Source organism: Aulonocara stuartgranti, assembly GCF_965226115.1.
Source record: "Aulonocara stuartgranti genome assembly, chromosome: 4".
NCBI classification, from domain to species: domain Eukaryota; kingdom Metazoa; phylum Chordata; class Actinopteri; order Cichliformes; family Cichlidae; genus Aulonocara; species Aulonocara stuartgranti.
Window position 1 is genome coordinate 37,368,146 of NC_138942.1, and position 24,223 is coordinate 37,392,368.

The 24,223-nt window shown below is 42.6% G+C and overlaps 2 protein-coding genes across 2 annotated transcripts in view; both read left to right on the plus strand.

Moving 5' to 3' along the window:
- LOC309704923 (uncharacterized protein) overlaps positions 1–24,223 on the plus strand; it is a 535,689-nt gene that overhangs the window by 268,097 nt on the left and 243,369 nt on the right. Inside the window, exon 6 of the mRNA XM_082530433.1 lies at positions 12,529–12,630. Within this exon, the coding sequence (XP_082386559.1) occupies positions 12,529–12,630 (102 nt within the window). The remainder of the gene's footprint in view (positions 1–12,528; positions 12,631–24,223) is intronic.
- The window catches only part of LOC309705616 (protein NLRC3-like), a 15,713-nt gene continuing 4,861 nt past the window's right edge, over positions 13,372–24,223 (plus strand). The window contains exons 1-5 of the mRNA XM_082531528.1: positions 13,372–13,701; positions 13,863–14,049; positions 14,178–15,978; positions 16,892–17,065; positions 17,339–17,506. Of these exons, the coding sequence (XP_082387654.1) occupies positions 13,699–13,701; positions 13,863–14,049; positions 14,178–15,978; positions 16,892–17,065; positions 17,339–17,506 (2,333 nt within the window). The 5' untranslated portion in view covers positions 13,372–13,698. The remainder of the gene's footprint in view (positions 13,702–13,862; positions 14,050–14,177; positions 15,979–16,891; positions 17,066–17,338; positions 17,507–24,223) is intronic.

A 24,223-nucleotide genomic window follows, 5' to 3' on the forward strand; every position in this document is an offset into this window, starting at 1 on the left:
AGAATCACAGGCTGGTACAAGGTTGAAATACCACAGAGATCACTCCCTCAGCTACATTAGTTTCTTAATCTTTTAGACGCCTCTTGAAGGCCAAATGGTTTGTTTCAGAATTCACTAATGAAAGAACTCTTTATTTCGTGCCTTGAAAATATGTCGCTGAGATAATCACAATTGTAGCTGAACTGATACACTATACAAAGGATGCTTCTTCACCCAAGGGCAGGAAGACGCTGCCTTATCTTGGTCTGTACTGGTTTAAACTGATAATCTGCTGTCTCATGAATTTGTCCCTCTATATAAACTGTTGTACTTGTGAATAAAGTTGAGTCAATTTGGGAAGACAACCTGAAGCAGTCTCTGTTTTCTTGTTCTCCCAAGCTGCTCCCGAGCTCGTACTAACACGCTGAATGGCATGCTTGAATATTACTTGAGAATATATTTGACTGTGTTACAGACTAAGGGACATTCTCTGCTGATAGGTGAAGGTACAATCTCTGCTGATAGACGTCCACGCCTCGAAGGAAGTCGATCCACGGATTAGGCCCTGGAAACAGTTTCCTTCAATTTTGGTGTCAGAAGTGGGATCCTGACGAAGGTAGGCACTCGTCTTTTATTTTATAAGACTGTGTTATGCCTTTCTCAGTGATCCACATAGAAACGGGATACGCTGACGAGGCCTTCTTCAGTGGCCCACATAGTAACAAGTGGGATACACTGAGGAGCCTTCGTTAGTGGCCCACATAGAAACACAGGAAGTTGCCTGTTGTTTTGTAAATAAAAGCAGAAAGGACACAGGAAGTTGCCTGCTGTCATAAACTAAGAAGTTGCTCACCAGCAGAAAGGACACAGGAAGTTGCCTGGGGTCATAAAACGAGAAGTTGCTCGTTAAAAAGTGAGAAGTTGCTCACTAAAAAGATAAAATTGCTAGCAAAAAATCAAGTAACCTCAGGTGTGCCACAGCAAAAATAAAAACTAACTTAAATCCTTCAAAGCGTCTAAACCCCTCTGGAAATCACTGACCATGGGTCAGAATAATTCAAAGACCTTAGACGGGTCCGATAAAAAAATCAAAATTAACTGTAAAACCGAAAAAAATTAAATATAAAATCACAAATAGCGGCTCCGTACGACTCCCACTTCCGGTTACGTTTAACCCACGCTCGCGAATCAATGAAGACTTCCATGATTACGTATCCAGAACATGCGGAAGTGCTTACGTGACTGATTTCGTCTCGAACTTAAGAACTATAAGTTTAATGCATCCTAATGTATTTCCGGAGCCCTATCCCGAACGATTATCGCCAGAAAACAGGTCAGTAGAAATGTTAAATACTATTTGTGATAAGGAAAGTAGGCTGATTAAAAAGTCCTGTAAAAAATATATGATAGAATGCAATGAAATAATACCCAGATTTGGAATACCTCACCAAATTAACAGTGATAGAGGACCTTCATTCACATCAGAAGTAATTCAAAAGTGTGCTAAAACTCTAGCAATAGACTGGAAATATCATGTGCCATACCATCCTCAGAGTTCAGGAGTTGTAGAAAGAATGAATAGGACCATAAAAAATCGCCTGACTAAAGCAATGATAGAAACAGGAATGACCTGGATCAAACTACTTCCTCAAATCCTCTGCGAGATTAGAATGACTCCATCCGCAGCAACCAAATTATCTCCATTTGAAATAATCATGGGAAGACCGTTTCCAACACCATGGTCAGCCTCCAGAGGGGCACCGCTATTGGAAGGGGACATAGACACTGCATTGTCTGACTATGTTCATAACCTGGTAGAAACACTGAATAATAACTATCAGAAAGTTTGTCTCTCTCAGCCTCTCCCTTCCATAGATCCAACCCATCCGTGGAAACCAGGAGATGCGGTGTTGGTAAAGTCGCTAAAACCAAGGGCACTCGGGGAGGCCGCGTGTTCCAGCCCCCAGACTGTACTTGCAGTGACGAGAACCAGCATCCTAAAAGACGGACAACCTCAGTGGATTCATGCCAGCAGGGTTAAGACCAGCCCCACCAAACCACCTAAGGCGTCGGATCAAGTAGATGACGACTCAGGCGAGCCAGCGCCCGGATTCAATACACCTACACACACACAATCACTGATTAACACACAACGCCTGAAAGAGCCAAGACTCAGAAAGCCCTTTGATCCCCCGCCTGAACAACAATAAGGTACTCGAACATCCAGCAGGAACAGAAAGCCTAGAGTACCACACAATGTCTAACCTGATAAAGATAGACTCGTTTCATCCTGATAATGGAGAAAATGAAATGCCCATTGTCATCACACGACGCTTATACGGTGTCTCTCAAACCTGGGACCAGGCCAGGAGACGACTAAAGAACTGTCTTTTTTATATATTTAGGTTATTAATCATATCTACTGCATTAACCTTAGGATTTTTATTTACTATTTCGTATTGTAAACTGCAACCCTGTTCACATTTCTGCAAGCCACATTTTGCTGACAATACCTCATGCTCCACTTGGCAAGACACCCACCTAGTACACTCCTCACGTTCTCTAAAATCAGTAGAAAGCAACACAGACACCACCAATAAACCATGATACCCTGTGTACGCTCAATGATAACCCATATAGCTACTAGTACAGCTACTTCAATGTATTTGCAATTAGCACAAATTGATCCTGAGGATGTGCCAGATGTTACCAATGATGTTCCTGATGTGTATATTGAACATTAGGTTGTGAACTATTACATTTTATGATTTGCTTTTTATATTATGTTATTACATTTGTGATTTTTCCTTTCTATTTGAGTTATTATTTTTAAAAATAATAAAAGAGGGGAACTGTTAGGTATTTTAGTACCATGGTAGCATTTACTGGATATTGTTTTATAGTGACATTATGCAGGAAAACTCTGTCATTCAATAAGGCCCCTTTGTTTTAGTTATTTTTCTCTTTGACCCAAGAATTGATGTGTGAGAATCACAGGCTGGTACAAGGTTGAAATACCACAGAGATCACTCCCTCAGCTACATTAGTTTCTTAATCTTTTAGACGCCTGTTGAAGGCCAAATGGTTTGTTTCAGATTTCACTAATGTAAGAACTCTTTGTTTTGTGCCTTGAAAATATGTCGCTGAGATAATCACAATTGTAGCTGAACTGATACACTATACAAAGGATGCTTCTTCACCCAAGGGCAGGAAGACGCTCCCTTATCTTGGTCTGTACTGGTTTAAACTGATAATCTGCTGTCTCATGAATTTTACCCTCTATATAAACTGTTGTACTTGAGAATAAAGTTGAGTCAATTTGGGAAGACAATCTAAAGCAGTCTCTGTTTTCTTGTTCTCCCAAGCTGCTCCCGAGCTCGTACTAACACGTTGAATGGCATGCTTGAATATTACTTGAGAATATATTTGACTGTGTTACAGACTAAGGGACATTCTCTGCTGATAGACGTCCACGCCTCGAAGGAAGTCGATCCACGGATTAGGCCCTGGAAACCGTTTCCTTCAGTTGCATTTAGCTTCAGTAAACTGTGAAGTTACAGCAGCAGATTTACATCACGTGGCTTCACAGGAAGTAGTCTGGACCTCAGCGCTGAGGTTCAAGCAGCTCTGCTTGCAGACGGCATCCTTCCTGAAAATGTTCTTCATCTTCCTCAAACCAGAACTTTTACATTGGTGCTGAAGTTCTATATAAAAACAGCCTGAAATACAAAGTGATGTTGTGCACTGATTACCTCACACTTCCCATGTTTCCTTCTACAGAGGAGTGTCCGCCTGAGTGTTTTGTCTGATCTGTTGTTGATCGTCTCATTGACACTGCATGCAGATCTGACACCAGGGCTGGACTGGGACAAAAAATGGTCCCGGGCATTTTGACTGGAGACCGGCCCCCCAGGTATTAAAGGAAAAACCATGAAGCCTTTGAATGAAAACAAACGCTGTTGTCACAGTGATGGACGCTGTCTTGTTGGTATACATGCATCAGTCTAATAAACTTAAACCTGCACCATCCTCCCTGTCCTGGTATTCTAAACAGGAAGTAGACTGTTGGTCGAGTTAACCTCCTGAACATCTACAACACACGGTGGAAACCTGACATTAAGACAGAGACTAGAGGTGAGACATGATCATTGCTGATTACTGATGACAGATTTAGATATGTTTTCATAAACCTTTCATTTGCCACATCAATAAACAGCACGGCAGGGCAAAATATGTTTTCTAACATGGCAACCTTTAAAAAGTGAAAGGAGACAGAAAGACAGGTGAGAAAGAATCAAACTGACTTTTTGATGCATTTTACACACAGTACTGGTGCAGAATCTAGAAAATGTGGGAAACACTGGCATCATATGCAGTACTTACTTCTGAAGAAATTATGATGGGACCCTAAAAAATGACTATGTACAATAATGGATTTCTATACATTTTACATCAGATGAAAACGTTTGTTGTAAGATTCAGATAATTATTTATTAAAAGCATTTTAAATGAGAATAAGAAAGAAAAGTATTTCTTTGTGCCCCCCTCTCCCTGTTAATGCCCTACCTGCCCCCCTGGCAACACTTTGCTAGACCCGCCCCTGCACAGTTACCAGCTGTCAGCTACACAAAAAGGATCCTGGTGTTATTTGTCTCTCAGAAACAGTTCATAACTTCAACTCATTTTTGTTTTGTCATGTTTTGTTCTTTACATTGTCTTTCTTCTATATAATTGTTAAACATTTAATAAATATGTCTACAAAAAGATTTTAAAAATCAGACATTTCACACAGACACCCAAATGATTTCTGACTGATGAAGGGGGCTGAAGGTGCCCTGCTCTTGCCCAGCTTCTGCTGCTCTCTCCCTGCTCACTGTCAGCAGCTGGCAGCCTCGGTCCTGCCTGAGACTCTTCATCTATCAGTGCCAAAGAATATGGGAAATAGCAACGCACAACATGCACATTACAAAACAAGCACATGAATCAGCATTACATTCATTAGTGAAGTGCTGACGTTCGTTCCTAAACTTTGGGCCTTAATTAACATCACTGTGAACTAATGTTTGCTTTGCTTCTTAACCAGTGAAGCAGCGAGGGGCTTTCTGAGGTTCCTGCTCGTAAATGCCCAAAATGAGTCGAGTATTTCTCTGCAACTACAAACTCTGTTTTCATCAGAGGTGTAAATATTACAGCACTGTGTCAGAGTCACTGAGGCTGGAACACAGAAAAAGGAAGTAGATGTATTTATTTTTAGACTTTATTGCCTGGAACCACTTTAAAAATACGCTTTGGGTCACAATTAACTGCAGAAAACCAGGAATCCACATATGAACATTATCTGTGCAGAGATTTATGCTTCTGAAGGTAAACAGTGAAAACTTGCAGCACTAAATGCACAGATAGCCAGGCGTTTCACATTTTGGGACCATCTGCCAGTTTTCATTTCTTAGGTATTGAAGAGCAGAAATGATTGAATTTTATTTACATGCTTAAAAATGTTTGCTTTTGAATATTATTTGAAGAATTACCCACACACTCAGGCACTGTGGGCCTGTTTCCCTTTGCACAACCGAGTGTTGGAAACGGGCCTTTTCTCTTTAAACTCTGAGGGGCTGTAACTTTGGCTTCTATTGGCAGATTTGCATGATTGACCCTCTTTTTAAAATAGTTTTAGCCAAGAGAATCAAGCTAACATCACTGTTTTTACGTCAGCTCACGTCACACGAGCTGTTTCAAGAAAAGTCCTCCTGTCACACAGCAATGCCTACATGAATCACACCACTCTGCTTAAATAATAATAATAATGTTTAGTGAAGCAGGTGAAGCAAAGGGCTGCTTTTAATAGGCTGGGAGACCCAGGTGTGCTGCTTTAGCTGCTGAGCCTCTCATGCTAGCCTCCATCTATAAGCTGGGATCACAGGAGCACTGCAGTCCTGACTAGATCAAGGATTGTTATTCATGCAGGTGACAAAAGTTTACATTCACAGAGTCATAGGATTGAGCCTGGTTTGAAAAGCAGCTGTTTAATGCAGCTGCTTAGAGTTCACACACAGTAGAAGAATCAGACTTGAGTCACATTTCAAACACTGGAAAAATACTCAGCAAGTAACAATGAAAACAGCACAGACTCAGTATATCCTGTTCAGTCCTGTGTTTGATATGAATGTGCTGTTCAGAGAGGATCTCGTGTCCTCTTTTACAAAGCCTTTGTTTCATGATGTTTGTGTATAAATGAATGTAGGTGTGTTTCTAAGTGTGAAGGAGCCCTGGGAGAAAAGACTGAAGCTTGTGCCAAAGAACAAACAGGAAAGAAAGATCAGCATTAATGAAGACGAGCACAGAAGGAGCCCAAGCACGTGTTGCTTTTTCAGATTTCTCTAAAAGTGTGTGTTCATTTGTTCCATCCTTCACAACAAACAACAGCTGACAGACACACATGCACTCTGTGTCACTTCACAGGGGCTGATGAAAGTGGACACAGTAAAGGGAGAGCTGGACCTGCTCTACACATCCTGCACTCTGTTAACAGACTTTATTCTGCAGCATCAACAGATAAAAATATATGAAGATATAGAAACGTTTAACATTGTGACTGTTCACATTAGTGAAGCTGTTACTTTGCTGCCAGGTGGGAAAAGAAGCCTAAAGCTGAGTCTGATTAAACATCTGCTGCACCAGAGAGTTTCATGGCCCTGCTTTATCCTGTGCTTGCTGACCACCTCGTCCTGAAACCTCTTCATCATCCTCACAGTTGTGTGAAGAAAGAGGGAAGCAGGTGGAAACCATCTGTGCTGCTGTGTTCACTTGTGTGTGTGCGTCTATGGTCATATCTAATGTGTACCTACAGACAAACACAAACACCTGGCATTGCACAAGAGTCTCTATGGAGCAACCTGCAGATGTCAGAGATGTGATTAGAGGGTAAAGTGGACTAGTGAGAGCATCTATGTTGTTGTTGTCTGCTGGGGGACAGCATCAGCTCCAGAGATGCATCAGGATCAGCAAACTAATCTGCAAGGCTGCAAGTGTCACTGAAGGAGTTTGAGTCAGTGAGGGACTCAAACTCACACAGCTGGTCAAGAAGGCTCAGCAGCTGCTGTATTTCCTGAGGAGGCTGAGGAAATTTGGTATGTTGGCCAAGATCCTCAGCAGGTTCTACAGCTGCACTGTGGAGAGCAGCCTGACAGCTGCATCACTGCATGGTACGGCAGCACTACTGCAAACCGCAAACGCCTGCAGAGAGTGATAACAACTGTGGAGAAGATCATCAGGACCCCGCTGCCCTCTCTGCAGAGCAGCTACCATCACAGAGTCCAGAGGAGAGACACACCTCTGCCCTCGAGACGAAGGTTCAGAAGTGTGAAATGTAGAACATCCAGACTCAACAACTCCATCTTCCCCACTGCTATCAGACTCCTGAACAGCTGACCGACCTCAAACTGCAGTTTGCACATCAGGTCACTTTGCACACTAAGTTCATTTTGCACATTAAACTCCATGTACATCCATGTACATCGACATCTGCAGACCACACGTGTCTTCAGTTACTTATTTGTACTTATTTGCAGTTATTTATCTTTTTATTTTATTTTTTTAAGTTATTTCTTATCCTTATTTTATCTTTTTATTTATTCTTATCTTGTTCTTTTAACCATTATCTAACTTGGCATTGTGCACGGTGTGTTTAGATTCAGTTTAAATTCAGGGACACGGAGCCCCTGTTGATCCTCTACCTAATCACACGAGCCACGGTGTGAGAACGGGTGTGGGTCTCAATCAGCCAAGGTTTTGGGTGAACCCATTGTGAGATCTAGCCCCACCCCATCATGTGATTTCCTGTGATCAAATGTCCCAGGATGTAAGTGGGCGTTAAGACGTCCATGTCCCTCTTCAAGCAACTTAAAGAAGTCCAGACGCTTTTCTTTCCAAGCTCCTTCAACAACATCATTCATAGAACAACTTCCAGCTTCTTTTGCTCGGCTACAGTTTGGATGGATTTGCAGATGCAACAAGACTAAAATGGTTAGGGTCAGGAGGTCAAAGGTCAGAGCTCCTGTGGGTCTGAGGGCGGCCTCACGCTGGAGAAGGATGAAGGAGTCTGACCTGAGCCAGTGTTTGACATGAACACATCAGCACTGCTGTCAGTGAGCCTAACGACAGCCGTTAGCATCATTTCAGTGTTTCAGTCATAAAAACACTTCCTGTCTCTGTGGTGGTTACAGTGACATCATGCAGTTTGTGCTTTGACCTCCAGAGGGCGACAAATCAGCACAGACAGAGAGCTCCATTCAAACTTTGCTGCCATCAGGAATAATTCTTCAAATATAATCATCAGTGTTTGAGCAGTTATGATATCAGGGACAATCTAGACATGTGTGACAATACTGAACATGTCACATGACACACCTCAAACATCATGTGATCCACTCTCAGTCTGCACTTTCATTCATGACTTCAACAGGTTGAAATGAGCTTTGAAGAAACATCAGTGAAATAAATCTTTCATGGATTCATGTGAGCAGCAGATGAACTTTGTACCAACAACATCTTCAATAACAGAGTCTGAATGAAGCTCAGGTGTTGATGCTGCTCACTGATTGGACGCTTGCTTTCAGCTCTGCTCTCAGTCTTTACTGCACAGGTGAAGGTAGAAAATGTGACTGGATCTATAGACTGGAAACAGAGAAACATGCTGAACATTTGAAGCTTTGCAGCAGAAATGTTCATGTTACAAATACAGCAGAGCTGATCTGGGATCAGTGTGTTCACACCTGCAGCTACAACAAGGTTTCATCAGAGCTGCTTTTCCACCATCCCTGGACTCGCACCGGTCAACCGAGGATGCGATCGCCACAGTGCTGCACACATTACTGAAGCACTTGGAACACAGGAACACCTATGCACGGCTCCTCTTTGTAGACTACAGCTCGGCTTTTAATACCATCCGGCCATACAAACTACGTCCCAAACTCCACCAACTGGGACTTAACTCCTCTCTGTGCAACTGGATTGTGGACTTCCTCACTAACCGTAGACAGAGTGTCAGAGTGGGTAAGAACACCTCTTCCACCCTTGTGGTCAACACCGGTGCCCCTCAGGGGTGTGTTCTGAGCCCTCTGCTATACACTCTCTTCACCCATGACTGTATTTCCTCCTGCGCGTCCAATCTCATTGTTAAGTTTGCAGATGACACCACAGTGCTCGGACTTATATCCAACAATGATGAGACAAACTATAGGACAGAGGTGCAACAACTAGAGTCATGGTGCCACGACAATAACTTGGTCTTAAACACCAAAAAGACCAAGGAGATCATTGTAGATTTCCGGAAGAGGGGTCATAACAACCATCTGCCTCTCTTCATTGGCAGTGAGGCGGTGGAGAGGGTGAGCAGTTTTAAATTCTTGGGGGTAACTGTGACCGAGGACCTGTCCTGGGGCAACCATATCACCTCAGTTGTACGGAAGGCCCAACAGCGCCTCTACTACCTGAGGAGACTGCGGAGCGCACACATTCCCAGATCTCTGATGTTGAACTTCTACAACTGTGCCATCAGCAGCGTTCTGACGTATGGATTTCTAGTGTGGTTCCCCAGCTGCACCAAGGCCGATCAGCAAGCACTCCAGCGGGTGGTGAAAGAAGCTGGCAGAATTATTGGAACAAGTCTGCCAGAGATCAGTAATATCTTCCCCACTCGCTGTCTGAGGAGGGTGCACAGTATCCTGCGGGACCAACATCACCCTGCGCGCCACCTTTTCCATCTGCTGCCCTCAGGGAGAAGGTACAGGTCTATACAGGCCAGAACATCCAGACTGGCCAACAGCCTGTATCCACAGGCTGTGAGGCTCCTGAACTCTCTGCCCCCCTCTCACGGACAATAACCATATCCAACTTCTTAATAGCAATGAACTGGTCTGCATTGGTGCATCATATCTTTATTCTCTTCCCCCTCCTGCCCCCCCCCCCCCCCTTTCTTAAATAGATAACTATCATATCTGATATCATATCTCACAGTACAATAATATTGAATGGGTGCATTGTTGTATTTTGTCATGTTTCTCAGGTCTTTGTCTGAATTTCTACGAACATTATTGCTAAGGATTGTCTTATTGCATTGGAGTCACACTGGGTTAAATATGTACACTTGGGTTTTAAGGGGTATTTATTATTTTCTTCTTTTTTTGGGTTGTATGGAAGCCCCAAACGCAATTTCATTGTTCTTGACAATGACAATAAATAAATAAATACTAAATACTAAATACTAAATGTCTCCACACGTCAGCATGTGAACTTTACTCTGACTCAGTCTGAGCAGTCAGACGGCATATTTTTAAAGTTAACACATCAGCACACACAGAGCTGAGCCCCTCCCACCTGTGCTGAGTTTCAGGTGGAGTCCCGCCTCCTTCCAGGAAGCAGCTCACCTGTGTGTCCGTGTTTAGTGTCCAGGTGTGGAGTGGAGCTTGTTGTTGGTGTGTGAAGAAACTGTGAGTTTGCTTTGTTTCCTCCTTTAACAGTTTGTCTTTAGGAACTTTACTGTTTGTTCAGCTCGTGTTTGATTTCTTCACACAACAAACTGTGTGTGTTTGTATTTCCGGTCTCTCCATTAAAGTCAGTGTGTAATGTTTCCTGGCTAACATCAGCTGTGTGCAGCTTAGTTCAGCACAAATCTGCCGCTCCATAGTTCACGGTAACAGACTCACAGCTGGACCAACGAGGCCGAGTGTGTCCGCCACTCTGAGCTACGTTCGTGTTTGTGTACTTGTAGTTTGTACTTTGAGTTCACTCAGAGCCCACAGAGGACGCAGCGTACGTGATGACGTCACAGCCCTTTACCTCCTTTACTGTCACTGTGATTAATATTTACACACGAGACACCTGCAGAGCTCTGACGCTAAGCTAGCACACAGCATGCTAACACTAAGCTAAAGCTAAGCTAGCCAAGAACCCAGAGTGAGGTTAAAGCTGAGTAAACACTGACCCCAGACCAGCACCGTGATAAAGTGAGCTGCTGCTGCTGAACTTGAACAGGTAACAAAGTGATGAGCAGTCAGGCTGCAGGTTTCTACCTGTTCATGTTTCTACAGTAGAATCACTTTGAAGTGTCTTTGTGCTGTTTCATCTTTGATTTGTGTTCATAAACACTCAGAGAAACATCACGTGACCTCATCAGGATCTGTGTTGGTGTGTGGGGCTGTACCTCAGCTTTATGTTGTTACATGCTCATTTGTTCATTTCACACAGTAACATCAAAGTAATGTTATGAGGAGTAATGAAGTAACGTACTCCATTACTTTTAATCAAAGTGTTCTGTGTAATATGTGTAATAATGACTGTTTTGAGTAATGACCAACACTGATCACAACAAAGAGGAAATGCCTCCAACATGCACAAACATTTGAGCCACAACATGCAGTTAATGTGCACAAATGTCTTTGATATGCTGCTCAGTGATGGTGGTGACTGTCAGAGCAGAGCTACTGAGAATCAATAAGTAATATCAATGATGGGATCAGAATCACTAAATTCTTCTCATCCCTGTCAGTATCATACATGTGCTGTATAATGTGATAAATGTAGAGGTGCTGGCTGTTCTCTCACTCTGCTGTTTAGCTGTAAAGGACGCCTCCCTGCCTTTGTCTCATTCATGACCTTTAATAGTCTCTTCTAACATGCAGAGATCTGTATGATCTGTTTCATAGAGTCTAACCAGCCTGTACAGGTAACAACAACAGTCACTGCATCACTGACACACAAACGTCATCTCTGTCAATAACAACATTCATACATGGAATAAAAACACATCAGTGGATCATTGCTGGAGCTGATGTTTGTGCTCCTGGTGCAAAGGCTCTCAGTTTCCTCCTTGAAATAACATCAGTGGTGGGTCAGCGACATGCTTTCTTTCCCTCTCAGGTTTAAATATCTGGGACTCTCCACCGTTTGGTTTTAGAGCTGAAGAAGCTTCTCGGATGAAACGTCTTCCAGAAACTTAAAGACGTCTCTTTTCTCTCCAAGCTCCTTAGATCACATGACCTGGATGACTGAACCTACAGACATATTGACCTGGTTTCATGGTCACATGACGGGTCAGAGGTCAGCGACTGTAACTCAGTTCCTCCTGTTAATGTGAACTCACTGAGTGTTTGTGGTTTACCTCTCAGACTGACTGAAGACGATGATGGAGGAAGAGGAGGACAGAGCAGAGTCTGCAGGGTCCAGCTGTCCGTCTGTGAGGAGTGACTGGTCCAAAGGTCAAAATCCAAACTTCAGTGGTGAACCTGGAGCAACGAGGTCAGAGAGCTGAACTCACTGAGTAACAGAAATAATTCTGCACTGACATTATAATCAGTGTTGACTCTGGTTGATTGTCTGACTGTGTTTGTGAGCTGAGAGGAAATGAAAATGAGTTTGTAACAAAAATCAGTTTTGTCCAGTTTTCCTGTAAAAAGCTGAACTCTAATCTAAGAGGATGTTACTGACAGGAAACAGCTGCATTATCTGCAGTCTGTGTGATCACAGCTGCTTCAATCATGTTTGTGTCTGCAGAGGTCAGAGGTCACAGTCTGCAGGGTCCAGCTGTCCGTCTGTGAGGAGTGACCGGTCCAAAGGTAGCAATCCAGCCTTCAGTGGTGAACCTGGAGCAACGAGGTCAGAGAGCTGTGATGACTCCTTTACATGTTTGTGTTTCCTGGATAAATATGACCTGAAACATCCTCAGATTGTTACAAAGATTCATTAAAAAGAAAACAATGAAAGAGAAAAGATCCAAATGTTCGACTTGGTCATTTGCTGTTTGAGGACAGTGATGCTCATATCTGTGGGGAAAGTGTGACCTGAGTGGGTTCATGTTTGTCTTTAAAGAACAGAGCTGCTCTGATTCTCTTTGTGTCTGATCTGTTAAACAGTCTGAGAGGTCACACAGAGACCCAGCAGCTAAAGCCTGGATCATACTGGCTGCTGTTACTCCATCAGGACAACACTGAACCACAGTGGTGTGGATGTAGTGGATAAATCCCACCATACTGATGCTCAGAGTTAACCACAGGGAACAAAACCAGATGTTACCTTCAGATTGTGACCTTTGGAGTGGACGATGCAGATTTCAATAGAGAATAAATGTTGTTGTTTTTCAGCTGTGAAGAAAGAATCTAATTTTCTGAACTTAAGAATTTATGATGCTGGAAACAACATGGAGACTATAACACAACATTTCCACTGTGTTCATAGAATGAATGTAAAACTGTCAGACATTCATTAAATATGCAAAATGTCTACAGAAGCATCAGAGGGTCAGACGTGAAGCACTCAGTGATTTTGATCAAATGACTCATCAGTTATTGATCTGTACTACACTGATCTACCACGTTAGTAAAGCTGGTGTTCTGGTGGTGGAGGGAGACTCGGATCATGTTCTGGTTTTGGAGCAGTGATCTGCTGATGGTTCAGTTTGATGAGCTTCTTCAAAATCATCCCTGACATCACCACTGAAAGGACGTCCATGAAAACAGACTGAAAATTACTGATATGTTCACAATCTGAGAGTTTAAAACTTGACAGACTTGATTCAGATGAAGTTATTTGAGCAGAAACTCCTGGATCTTTATCCTGTGTTGATCTAATCCTTCATGGTTCCTCCACAGAGTGGACCAGCAGAGCTCAGAGGTTCCCAGTGGTCAGTCTGCCCAGCAGCATCAAACACAGCTGGACTCCATATTTATGGTCTGTACATGTACAACAACTACTGTTACATCTGTTCTGTTCACAGTCATCTCCATGCTGCTCTTTGTAGACCAGTGGATCGTCAGTGTGTCCAACATGGATCTGATGTTTGGCTCCATGATTTCAGTCTGATTGGCTCATTCATAAATATTCTGTTCCAGCTGCTGGAGGACAACATCATCACTTTTGTGAAGAACGAGCTGAAGAAGATCCAGAAGGTTCTGAGTCCAGATTACCCAGAATGCTTAGAGAGTCAGAGGAGCAGCAGCAGAGAGGCGTTTGTGAAGATCACAGTGGACTTCCTGAGGAGAATGAAGCAGGAGGAGCTGGCTGACCGTCTGCAGAGCAGTAAGAGGATTTATCTAAAGATTTAAGCTGCTGGATAAATGAACATTTTCCAGAGATGGAAGATGGAGCAACATGTTTTAAAGATTAGTTCTTTTTGGAATTGAGTGTTTATTTTTCTTCTCATTCAGAACTTCAAGCTGCAGTTTGTCCTCGTAACCTTAAATCCACCCTGAAGAAGAAGTTCCAGTGTGTGTTTGAGGGCATCGCTAAAGCAGGAAACCCAACCCTCCTGAATCAGATCTACACAGAGCTCTACATCACAGAGGGAGGGACTGCAGAGGTCAATGATGAACATGAGGTCAGACAGATTGAAACAGCATCCAGGAAACCAGACAGACCAGAAACAACCATCAGACAAGAAGACATCTTTAAAGCCTCACCTGGAAGAGATGAACCAATCAGAACAGTGCTGACAAAGGGAGTGGCTGGCATTGGGAAAACAGTCTTAACACAGAAATACAGCCTGGACTGGGCTGAAGACAAAGCCAACCAGCACATCCAGTTCATATTTCCATTCACTTTCAGAGAGCTGAATGTGCTGAAAGAGGAAAAGTTCAGCTTGGTGGGACTTGTTCATCACTTCTTTACTGAAACCAAAGAAGCAGGAATCTGCAGCTTTGAAGACTTCCAGGTTGTGTTCATCTTTGATGGTCTGGATGAGTGTCGACTTCCTCTGGACTTCCACAAAACTACAATCCTAACTGACCCTAGAAAGTCCACCTCATTGGATGTGCTGCTGATAAACCTCATCAGGGGGAAACTGCTTCCCTCTGCTCGCCTCTGGATAACCACACGACCTGCAGCAGCCAATCAGATCCCTCCTGACTGTGTTGGCATGGTGACAGAGGTCAGAGGGTTCACTGACCCACAGAAGGAGGAGTACTTCAGGAAGAGATTCAGAGATGAGGAGCAGGCCAGCAGGATCATCTCCCACATCAAGACTTCACGAAGCCTCCACATCATGTGCCACATCCCAGTCTTCTGCTGGATCACTGCTACAGTTCTGGAGGATGTGCTGGAAACCAGAGAGGGAGGACAGCTGCCCAAGACCCTGACTGAGATGTACATCCACTTCCTGGTGGTTCAGGCCAAAGTGAAGAAGGTCAAGTATGATGGAGGAGCTGAGACAGATCCACACTGGAGTCCAGAGAGCAGGAAGATGATTGAGTCTCTGGGAAAACTGGCTTTTGATCAGCTGCAGAAAGGAAACCTGATCTTCTATGAATCAGACCTGACAGAGTGTGGCATCGATATCAGAGCAGCCTCAGTGTACTCAGGAGTGTTCACACAGATCTTTAAAGAGGAGAGAGGACTGTACCAGGACAAGGTGTTCTGCTTCATCCATCTGAGTGTTCAGGAGTTTCTGGCTGCTCTTCATGTCCATCTGACCTTCATCAACTCTCGACTCAATCTGCTGGAACAACAACAAACAACCTCTACATGGTCTAAACTATTTAACAAACTAAAACTTCAATCTCTCCACCAGAGTGCTGTGAACAAGGCCTTACAGAGTCCAAATGGACACCTGGACTTGTTCCTCCGCTTCCTCCTGGGTCTTTCACTGCAGACCAATCAGACTCTCCTACGAGGTCTGCTGACACAGACAGGAAGTAGCTCACAGACCAATCAGGAAACAGTCCAGTACATCAAGGAGAAGCTCAGTGAGAATCTGTCTGCAGAGAAAAGCATCAATCTGATCCACTGTCTGAATGAACTGAATGATCGTTCTCTAGTGGAGGAGATCCAACAGTCCCTGAGATCAGGAAGTCTCTCCACAGGTAAACTGTCTCCTGCTCAGTGGTCAGCTCTGGTCTTCATCTTACTGTCATCAGAAGAAGATCTGGATGTGTTTGACCTGAAGAAATACTCTGCTTCAGAGGAGGCTCTTCTGAGGCTGCTGCCAGTGGTCAAAGCCTCCAACAAGGCTCTGTGAGTAAACATGTGATCATGTTTATTTTTAAAATGTTGATTAAAAGTGGTCATAGATTTCTTCCATGACAGATCCATGTCCTAAAACCATGAGACAGCGTAGTTGTATAGTATAAAAGAAAAAAGGAGAACTTTTGACCACAATATTGTAACTTGAATGAACTTTTGATACAGCCTTTAAACATAAAATTTATGAACAGAATCGGTGACAAAGGGCAGCCCTGGTGGAGCCCATCACCCACCGGACTTATTACTATCCAACGTATTGCCGGCTATGCCAACCAAGCTCTTGCAATGGTTGTAAAAGGATCGAATGGCCATAAAATGTTTCTCAGTTTTATTATTTTCAGTCACATCTGTTTTTGATTATTAACTGAATATTTTAAAATTCAGGCTTTTTATGTTATACAAAACATCATATTTTCTTATGATGTCTTGTATTGATTCTGAAGGAATAGTTTTCATCAGTATCGCAGATACCAGCCTGAATTTTACTTTGTATTGGATCAGAAAGGAAATCAGTGGCATCACACATCACTTACAGCAACTTCAGTACCACTCCATTTTAATAAACTGGGGGGAGGTGCACCAAGATTCAGTATGAGATAAAGAATTATTTTTAACTGTAAGGTTGGAGAAATCTGTTGTTGGAAATTGGAAGAACAGGTCATCTTAAAAATCACTGCATTGTAGTTTTATTCAGGCCCCTTCAATCTGTGATCGCTGTTGCTTTGCATTGTAAATGCTACTATTACAAAAGTCACAAATATTAGTGTATGTGTGTGTTGTTGGGTAATAAACCAAAAGAACAGAATCTACCAGCACCTCACTGATTTCTGCTTAAAAACAATAAAAAAGCAATAAAGCTCTGATTTGTTTGGTTGATCTTGTCTCCCTTCCACCTTGATTTCAGACTGAGTGGCTGTAACCTGTCAGACAGAAGCTGTGAAGCTCTGTCCTCAGTCCTGAGCTCCCAGTCCTCCCGTCTGACAGAGCTGGACCTGGGTAACAACAACCTGCAGGATTCAGGAGTGAAGCTTCTGTCTGCTGGGATGAAGAGTCAATACTGCAAACTGGAAACGCTGAGGTCAGATCAAGCAATATCGATTTTTTTTTCATCAATTAACATCATTTAATCAATTTCATTTAGAAAAAATTAACAGTGTTTATGTTTTGTTTTTTTAATGAATCCATCCAAATCACACTAAACTGCCACATTTGTCTTTTGTAACATGAGGCAATAAGGATTCCAGCATGTCCTGAAACAGTGTTGAAATATTGTAAATGTAGTAGCTCCTCATGGCACCATGAATATACTTTAACACAAGTGTTTCATGTCTTCTTGTCATCCTTTCTTCAGACTGAGTGGCTGTAACCTGTCAGACAGAAGCTGTGAAGCTCTGTCCTCAGTCCTGAGCTCCCAGTCCTCCCGTCTGACAGAGCTGGACCTGGGTAACAACAACCTGCAGGATTCAGGACTGAAGCTTCTATTTTCTGCAGTGGAGAGTCCAAAGTGTACAATTCTCAGGTCAGGATTCAGTCTTTTCTGATGATGATTTAAAACCTGAGTCAGGTCGATAAATGGCTTACTCATTTACAACAGACATGATTTGTCAAATCACCTTATATCTAACCCAAAGGTCCTGTGTTTTACTACTTTGATTTTTTAGTAAAACACAGGACCTCTTAATATTTATCTAAGAGACCATATATAATTTTTTTCCCTGGATCATGTGTGTACCCTCCTGGTTGGAGCTCCAGCAGCCTGTATCAGTGAATGGGACTTTAAATGAAATTGCTGCCCCTGTCAGGAAGAGGTCTGAGTGACACACAAAACAGAAAATATGAGCACTGCATGTGTCTGAGGCTACTCAGATACAGACCTGAATGAGACACTAACTTTGTCTCTGAGAGATAACTTTTATTATTAAATACACTTCATTTCTCATCTGTGTAGAGAATGTAGAGTTTGACATGCTAATATTACAAAATGAAAAATCACACTGAGTCACAAAGAAATTGTTTTGGAGTATTTATGGTTCAGCTGATGAAATTGTTCAAACAAACCAGTAATTTACACCGAAACAGCACAAGTGAAACTTTTTCGAGGGACTTACACTAAGCTTGTCCTGGTACACCTGTAGAGCCCAGCTTCTATGGACCATGAGCTTAAGTTCTGTGCTGCTCTGATTTATTGCCTGTGCTGTCTTTCAGTTCAGCTTTGTCGAGTCTCTGGTAGGATTTCTTTTACATGACCTGTGTAAAAACAAAACAGGAAACACATTAAGCTGAAGTAAGATGCACAATTTGAAAAATGGGGCACAAAAAATGTTGCTGCTTTCTGGAAAGTGCGTCTAAGACCCAATGGAGAAAGTGAAGAGAAAAATCAAAGATTAAGAAGAAGAAAATGGCAGAGGCAGTTTCTCTTGGACTGCCTGCAGATGGGGTGAGACTCTAGAAACAGGGATGATTGGAGAAAATGCAAAGAGGCCATAGGATAAACCAGGAGATGAATACTCTGGTGTTCTGGGGATAGTGGGAGTGAGAGGGAGAGATGCCAGTAAATGATTTCAAGGATAAATTTCAGAGAATCAGAGCTAAGAAACCAAAGCAAGTGGGGAACTACAAACATATGGACAGACTCATAATTAGGCCAAAGACACATTAAAGCAATTATTACAGGTTTAGAAACAGGGATGGATATGAAGGAGCTTAGCATGAATTTGCATTGAGGAAAGAATAGCAACGAGCATCAGAGGAAACAGTTAGGAAAACTAAAAGGATGTACTGGCAGGAATACTGCAGTACTTTAGGAAGAACTACCGTATTTCCCAGACTACAGAGCGCACCTGAATATTAGCCGCACAAGCTAAAATCAGGGGAAAATCCTGTTTTGTACATACATTAGCCGCACCTGACTAAAAGCCGCAGGTGTTTCAATGTTGACTTATCATATGTAAGAGAATATGCACAAAGCGAATTGTCAGGAAAGAGATGGCTGTTTGGAGACACACCCCTTTTATTAATATTTTGAAAAACAAGTTATGGGTACATATTTGCATAACTTTTTAGGTATATGTACAAGTAGCGGTAATTACAAGTACGAAACATGTACTGTGCTTCATAAATGAGTAACAAATGTAGTACATAACAATAACCTACAGCACACCAGAACAATTGATTCGGCCTACCTTTTAGGCTCAGGTGCAGTGACACGGCTTTAACAAGAAGAAAAGTCAGTCATTCACCATCTTCCTGCGCACTAAAACCACCAAAGTCCTCTCCTCCAGTGTCGGAAACAAACAGGCTCAGGGTGGCTTCGTCATCCACTCTCAGCTTCTTTCTTTCGTTGTCACTTTCAAAACCAAAGAAATCCTCGTTGTCAGTGTCAGAGTCGAACACCCTCAGAAGGGCCGTGGCGGTGTCCTCCTCTCCATCATGCAGCATTCAGCCCTTCGAAATGTGTTGGTGATCGTGGATGTTTTCACACTTTTCCACGCTGTCAGAATCCAATGGTGGAGTTGGGCATAACTTGCTTTTTGCAAGTTTATCGCCGCTCATCATCCAGGCCTCCAGCTGAACGGGTAGCGCTACTTTGAAGTTTGTTTTTCGCGCTACTTGTATGGCACTACGTTGCCTGACGGATGGACATGTGACCAACATACCACTCTTGAACCCCGATCCTTCCGCCAGGCAACGTAGTGCCGTACAACAGCGGAACAAACGAAACAAATCCGCTCATGGACAATCCATAGAAAAGCCGCACCTGACTAAAAGCCGCAGGGCTCAAAGCTTGTGCAAAAAGTAGCGGCTTATAGCCCGACAATTACGGTACACCAGTTCAGAATGTGTGGAGTACAGTTAAGAACATGAATGCAGACAGGAAACAACAGCAGCTGTTGTAAAGTAAATTCAAACTCCTTCATTAAATGCAGCTGGTTGAGTTGAAAACAATGGAGAATGATTGTGTTACGTTGTTTATTCTCTATAGAAATGGAGCAGGAGTGCATGCAGAGCTGGACGTGGGCTGTATATACATGCGTGTATCTGTTTTGTCTGTGAGCAGAGAAAACAAAGCGCTGGAAATGTCATATTGAAATGTTAAATCAGGAAAATCCTGGAGAAGAGGATAGTTCTAATGTTCAGTTTGTAATGTTGAATTCAACACAGCTCTTAAATGCATAAAAATGACTTCACCTGACGTCAGACTGAACAATCGGATTAGCTACTGATATTGATTTAACCCGTTTAGACCTACCATAGAACCAAGTCCGCCAGAGCTTATATTATATTTTTACATGCTGTAGAGCCATTTTTGGGAGCATTTCAAGTTGCTATACATCAATACAACCATTACAGCCTAAATTTTAATAATATGTATGTATTAAGTGCATAGTAATTACATAAATTGCAAAAAAGTGCAATAAACTACAAAAAAATTGAAAATCGTTTTTGTTTTTTTAACATATATTTCTAGTCTAAATTTAAGAGGCTTATCCCTCAAAACTGTAAATACAAAAAAGTTGCACAAAATAGTTTCCCACCTCAGGAAATTTATTTTGAGTGCCTTCATAGTTTTATTTTTGAAATACACCAATTTTTATACACTGCAGGAAAAACGAAAATAAATATTATACTGCAAATTTGCAAAATAACAGCATATGCATCAAAATAAACTATTTCCAGCAGAGCAATATGAGTCCTAAGCATATGTGGAAGGAAACTGTAACCTAGGACAAGCTGATGGCATAAGATGTAAATACAACTCCTCAGGTTTCATATGCAAAAAAAATTATTGCGCTAGCTCACGTGATTACAGTGCTACCGGGATTTAAAAATAGTTGCGCAAAACGGAGTGTGCCCACTCTGACCAGTTTTAAAGGGTTAAAGCAAGAAAATATGGTATTAGCATTAGATGCCAATTCCTATTAACCTTAAATTAGCATTACCTGCTAATGGCAGTCTACTTAGCATTAACTCCTCACTAATGTAATGCTAATTCACATCAAATTATCTTTAGCTTTAGCATTAGCTGCTAGCTTCAGCCTACCTAGCACTAGCTGCTCACATTGTTAAAAGGGAAGAGAAAACGATATTAGCATTAGCTTGTAATAATTATTCACCCCTAATTAGAATTAGCCACTAATGGCAGCATACTTAGCATTAACTCCTCACATCGTTATAATGCAAATGATGCTAACTTGCATTAAATTAGACTGCTGTTATTAGCTAATGCTATTTAGCAGTAGCTGCTCACATTGCTATAAAGCAAAGGAAAACGATATGAGCATTAGGTTCTAATGCGTATTTGCCTTAAATTAGACGTAGGTGGGCAGCACGGTGGCACGATGGTTAGCACTGTTGCCGCACAGCAAGAAGGTCCCGAGTTCAATTCCACCATCAGGCCGGGGTCTTTCTGTGTGGAGTTTGCATGTTCTCCCCGTGTTTGCGTGGGTTCCCTCCGGGTACTCCGGCTTCCTCCCACCGTCCAAAGACATGCAGCTTGTGGGGATAGGTTAATTGGATAATCCAAATTGCCACTAGGTGTGAATGTGCGAGTGAATGTGAGTGTGAATGGTTGTCTGTCCCTGTGTGTTAGCCCTGCGACAGACTGGCGACCTGTCCAGGGTGTACCCCGCCTTTCGCCCTATGACAGCTGGGATAGGCTCCAGCGCCCCCCGCGACCCTGAAAAGGATAAGCGGAAGCGAATGGATGGATGGATAGACGTAGGTGCTAATGGCGGCCTACTTAGCATTAGCAGCTCAGATGTTGTAATGCTAGGGAAAAGAGTGTTAGCATTAGCCGTTCACAATGTTATAAAGTTAAGGGAAATAGTGTTAGCATTAGCTACTCACATTGTTAAAAAGTGTTAGCATTAGTGCATAATGCTAATTCACATCAAATTAGCATTAGTTAATAACGGCAGCCTATTTAGCATTAGCAGATAATGTTGACCTTGGCCCACTGGAAAAGTTCAGAACTAAAGATTTAGGAGTGTTTCTCCATAGCTCTTTCTCATTTGAGAAACAAATGAATTCTGTTATTAAAACCAGCTGTAAGGTTTATATTGTTGATTGTCATTTATGCTTAGAAATATTTACTCATATATGCTTAGAGTTGTATAATCGATTGCATGATGATAGAGGTTTGATCCTTAGTAGCCTGTAAAGACTCTGTGTGCCTTCCAGAGTGCTCTGGCATGCACACACCACTTGGGGCCATGAGAGAGGTCGTACCCTCTCTTACTGATTTATGGTGTAGGACAGGGGTCTCAAACTCAATTTAGCTGGGGGCCGCTGCAGGCAGAGTCTGGGTGAGGCTGGGCCGCATTAGGTTTTCCACAGGAAAGGCATGGTTAAAAAATTCCAATCTTCTCAAATCTCTTTTTCTATTTTTTAACACAAAATATTAAAAATAAATAAACAAATTAAGAATTAATAAGAAAATCAATCAATCTGTAATACATAAATAAAACAATAATAAGATATTTTTAGTCAGTGAACTTGTGTTTCTTTCAGTCTTCTATATCTGCTGTGTTTAGATTGAAATGTCTGTATTAACAGTTCTATAACCTTCTTCTGAACATGAATGGAACACTGTAGAAAATGAACTGTTCTTCTGAACATGGCTTCTCTTGCCTACTCCTTGCTGCTAGAGACCTGGCAGCGTTTCCTCTCGCATAGCCGAGCCAGATTTGGCCTGAGGGAGGAAGCAGTTGCGGCCCTCAGTACGTCTTGAAGATGATCATCCGTAAGTCTGGACCTGTACTTGGACTTATTGAAGTTCAAAGTGGAGAAGAGCTTTTGGCACAAGTATGTGCTACCAAAAAGGCACATGGTCCACTTGAACATTCGGGAAAGCCGAGGGAAACTAGGGCTCAATTCTCTCAAAAATTGTCCAAGCTTGTCTGCTTTTCCACTCACCTCCCTGAACTTTGCTTTGAGTTCAGAGTTGCACTGCAGCTCAATGAGCTCCATTTGAAGCACAGAAGGGGCATCTTGCACATCAAAGGAGAAGGGGTCTGCAAAAATGTGAAAGGTGGCTCTGTGTGTCTTGAAGTCAGCAAATCTGTGATCAAATTCCTCCTGTAGCATCAAAATGACATCAACATACTCGTCAGCACTGAATGGTGTGCCTGCATCCACGAGTGCCTTGCATGCTGGGAAATGGCAAAGGTTTGTCTGAGAGAGCTGAGCTTTCCAGAGCGCCAGTTTTGTGGAGAATGCTCTCACGTTGTCATAGGCAGCACTGACAAGTTGCCCCTGGCCTTGTAACGTCTTGTTCAGTACATTAAGCTCATGTGTCATATCAACAAGAAAAGCTGAGTCCATGAGCCATTTGGGATCAGTTAGCACAGGAACACTAACTCCATCCTTCTCCATGAAGGCTTCACTTCTGCTCTCAACTCAAAAAGTCTCTTTAATACATTTCCCCTGCTGAGCCAACGTACCTCAGTGAAGTCGAGCACATCCCCATATTCTGACTCCATTTCCTCTAGAAAAGCACAGAACCTTCGGTGCTTTAAGCCCCTGGATCTGATTTGGTTGATGCATTTCACAACAATAGACATCACATTGTCAAACTTCAGGCATTTGCTGCAAAGGACCTGCTGATGGATGATGCAGTGCAGAGCAATGGCCTCCTCCACGCCTTCCTCTTCCAGTTTGTTTTGTGCCACCAGTCCATGTTTCCTCCCTGTCATTGATGGCGCTCCATCTGTTGTTATTCCAACAAACCTCTTCCATGGCAAACCAACATTCTCAATGGCATCACACAGCTTGTAAATATCTGCTGAGCGGTGGTCTGGCCATGCATTGGAATTACTGTGAGCAGCTCCTCCATCACTTCAAAACTGTCATCAACACCACGGACATACATTGGGAGCTGGGCAGTGTCGGTGATGTCTGTGGTCTCATCAAGAGCGACTGAGTATACACTGAAACATTTGGCTTTCTCACACAGTTGGTCATAAATGTCACTTGACAGGTCAGAAATGCGATCTGCTGCGGTGTTGGCAGAAAGGCTGATGTTGCTAAACTGACCTTTCTTTCCCGGACAGACTATATTTGCAGCCTGCAATATGCACTTTTAGACAAATGCACCTTCTGTGAATGGCTTCCCTGCTTTAGCAATCATCTCACTAACCACGTGGCTCCGACTGCTGCATTATTCTCTTTGGTTGCTTTCTTGGAGAAATCTTGCTGCCTCAGTAGATCTGTTTTAAGACTGGCAACCCGGTTCGCT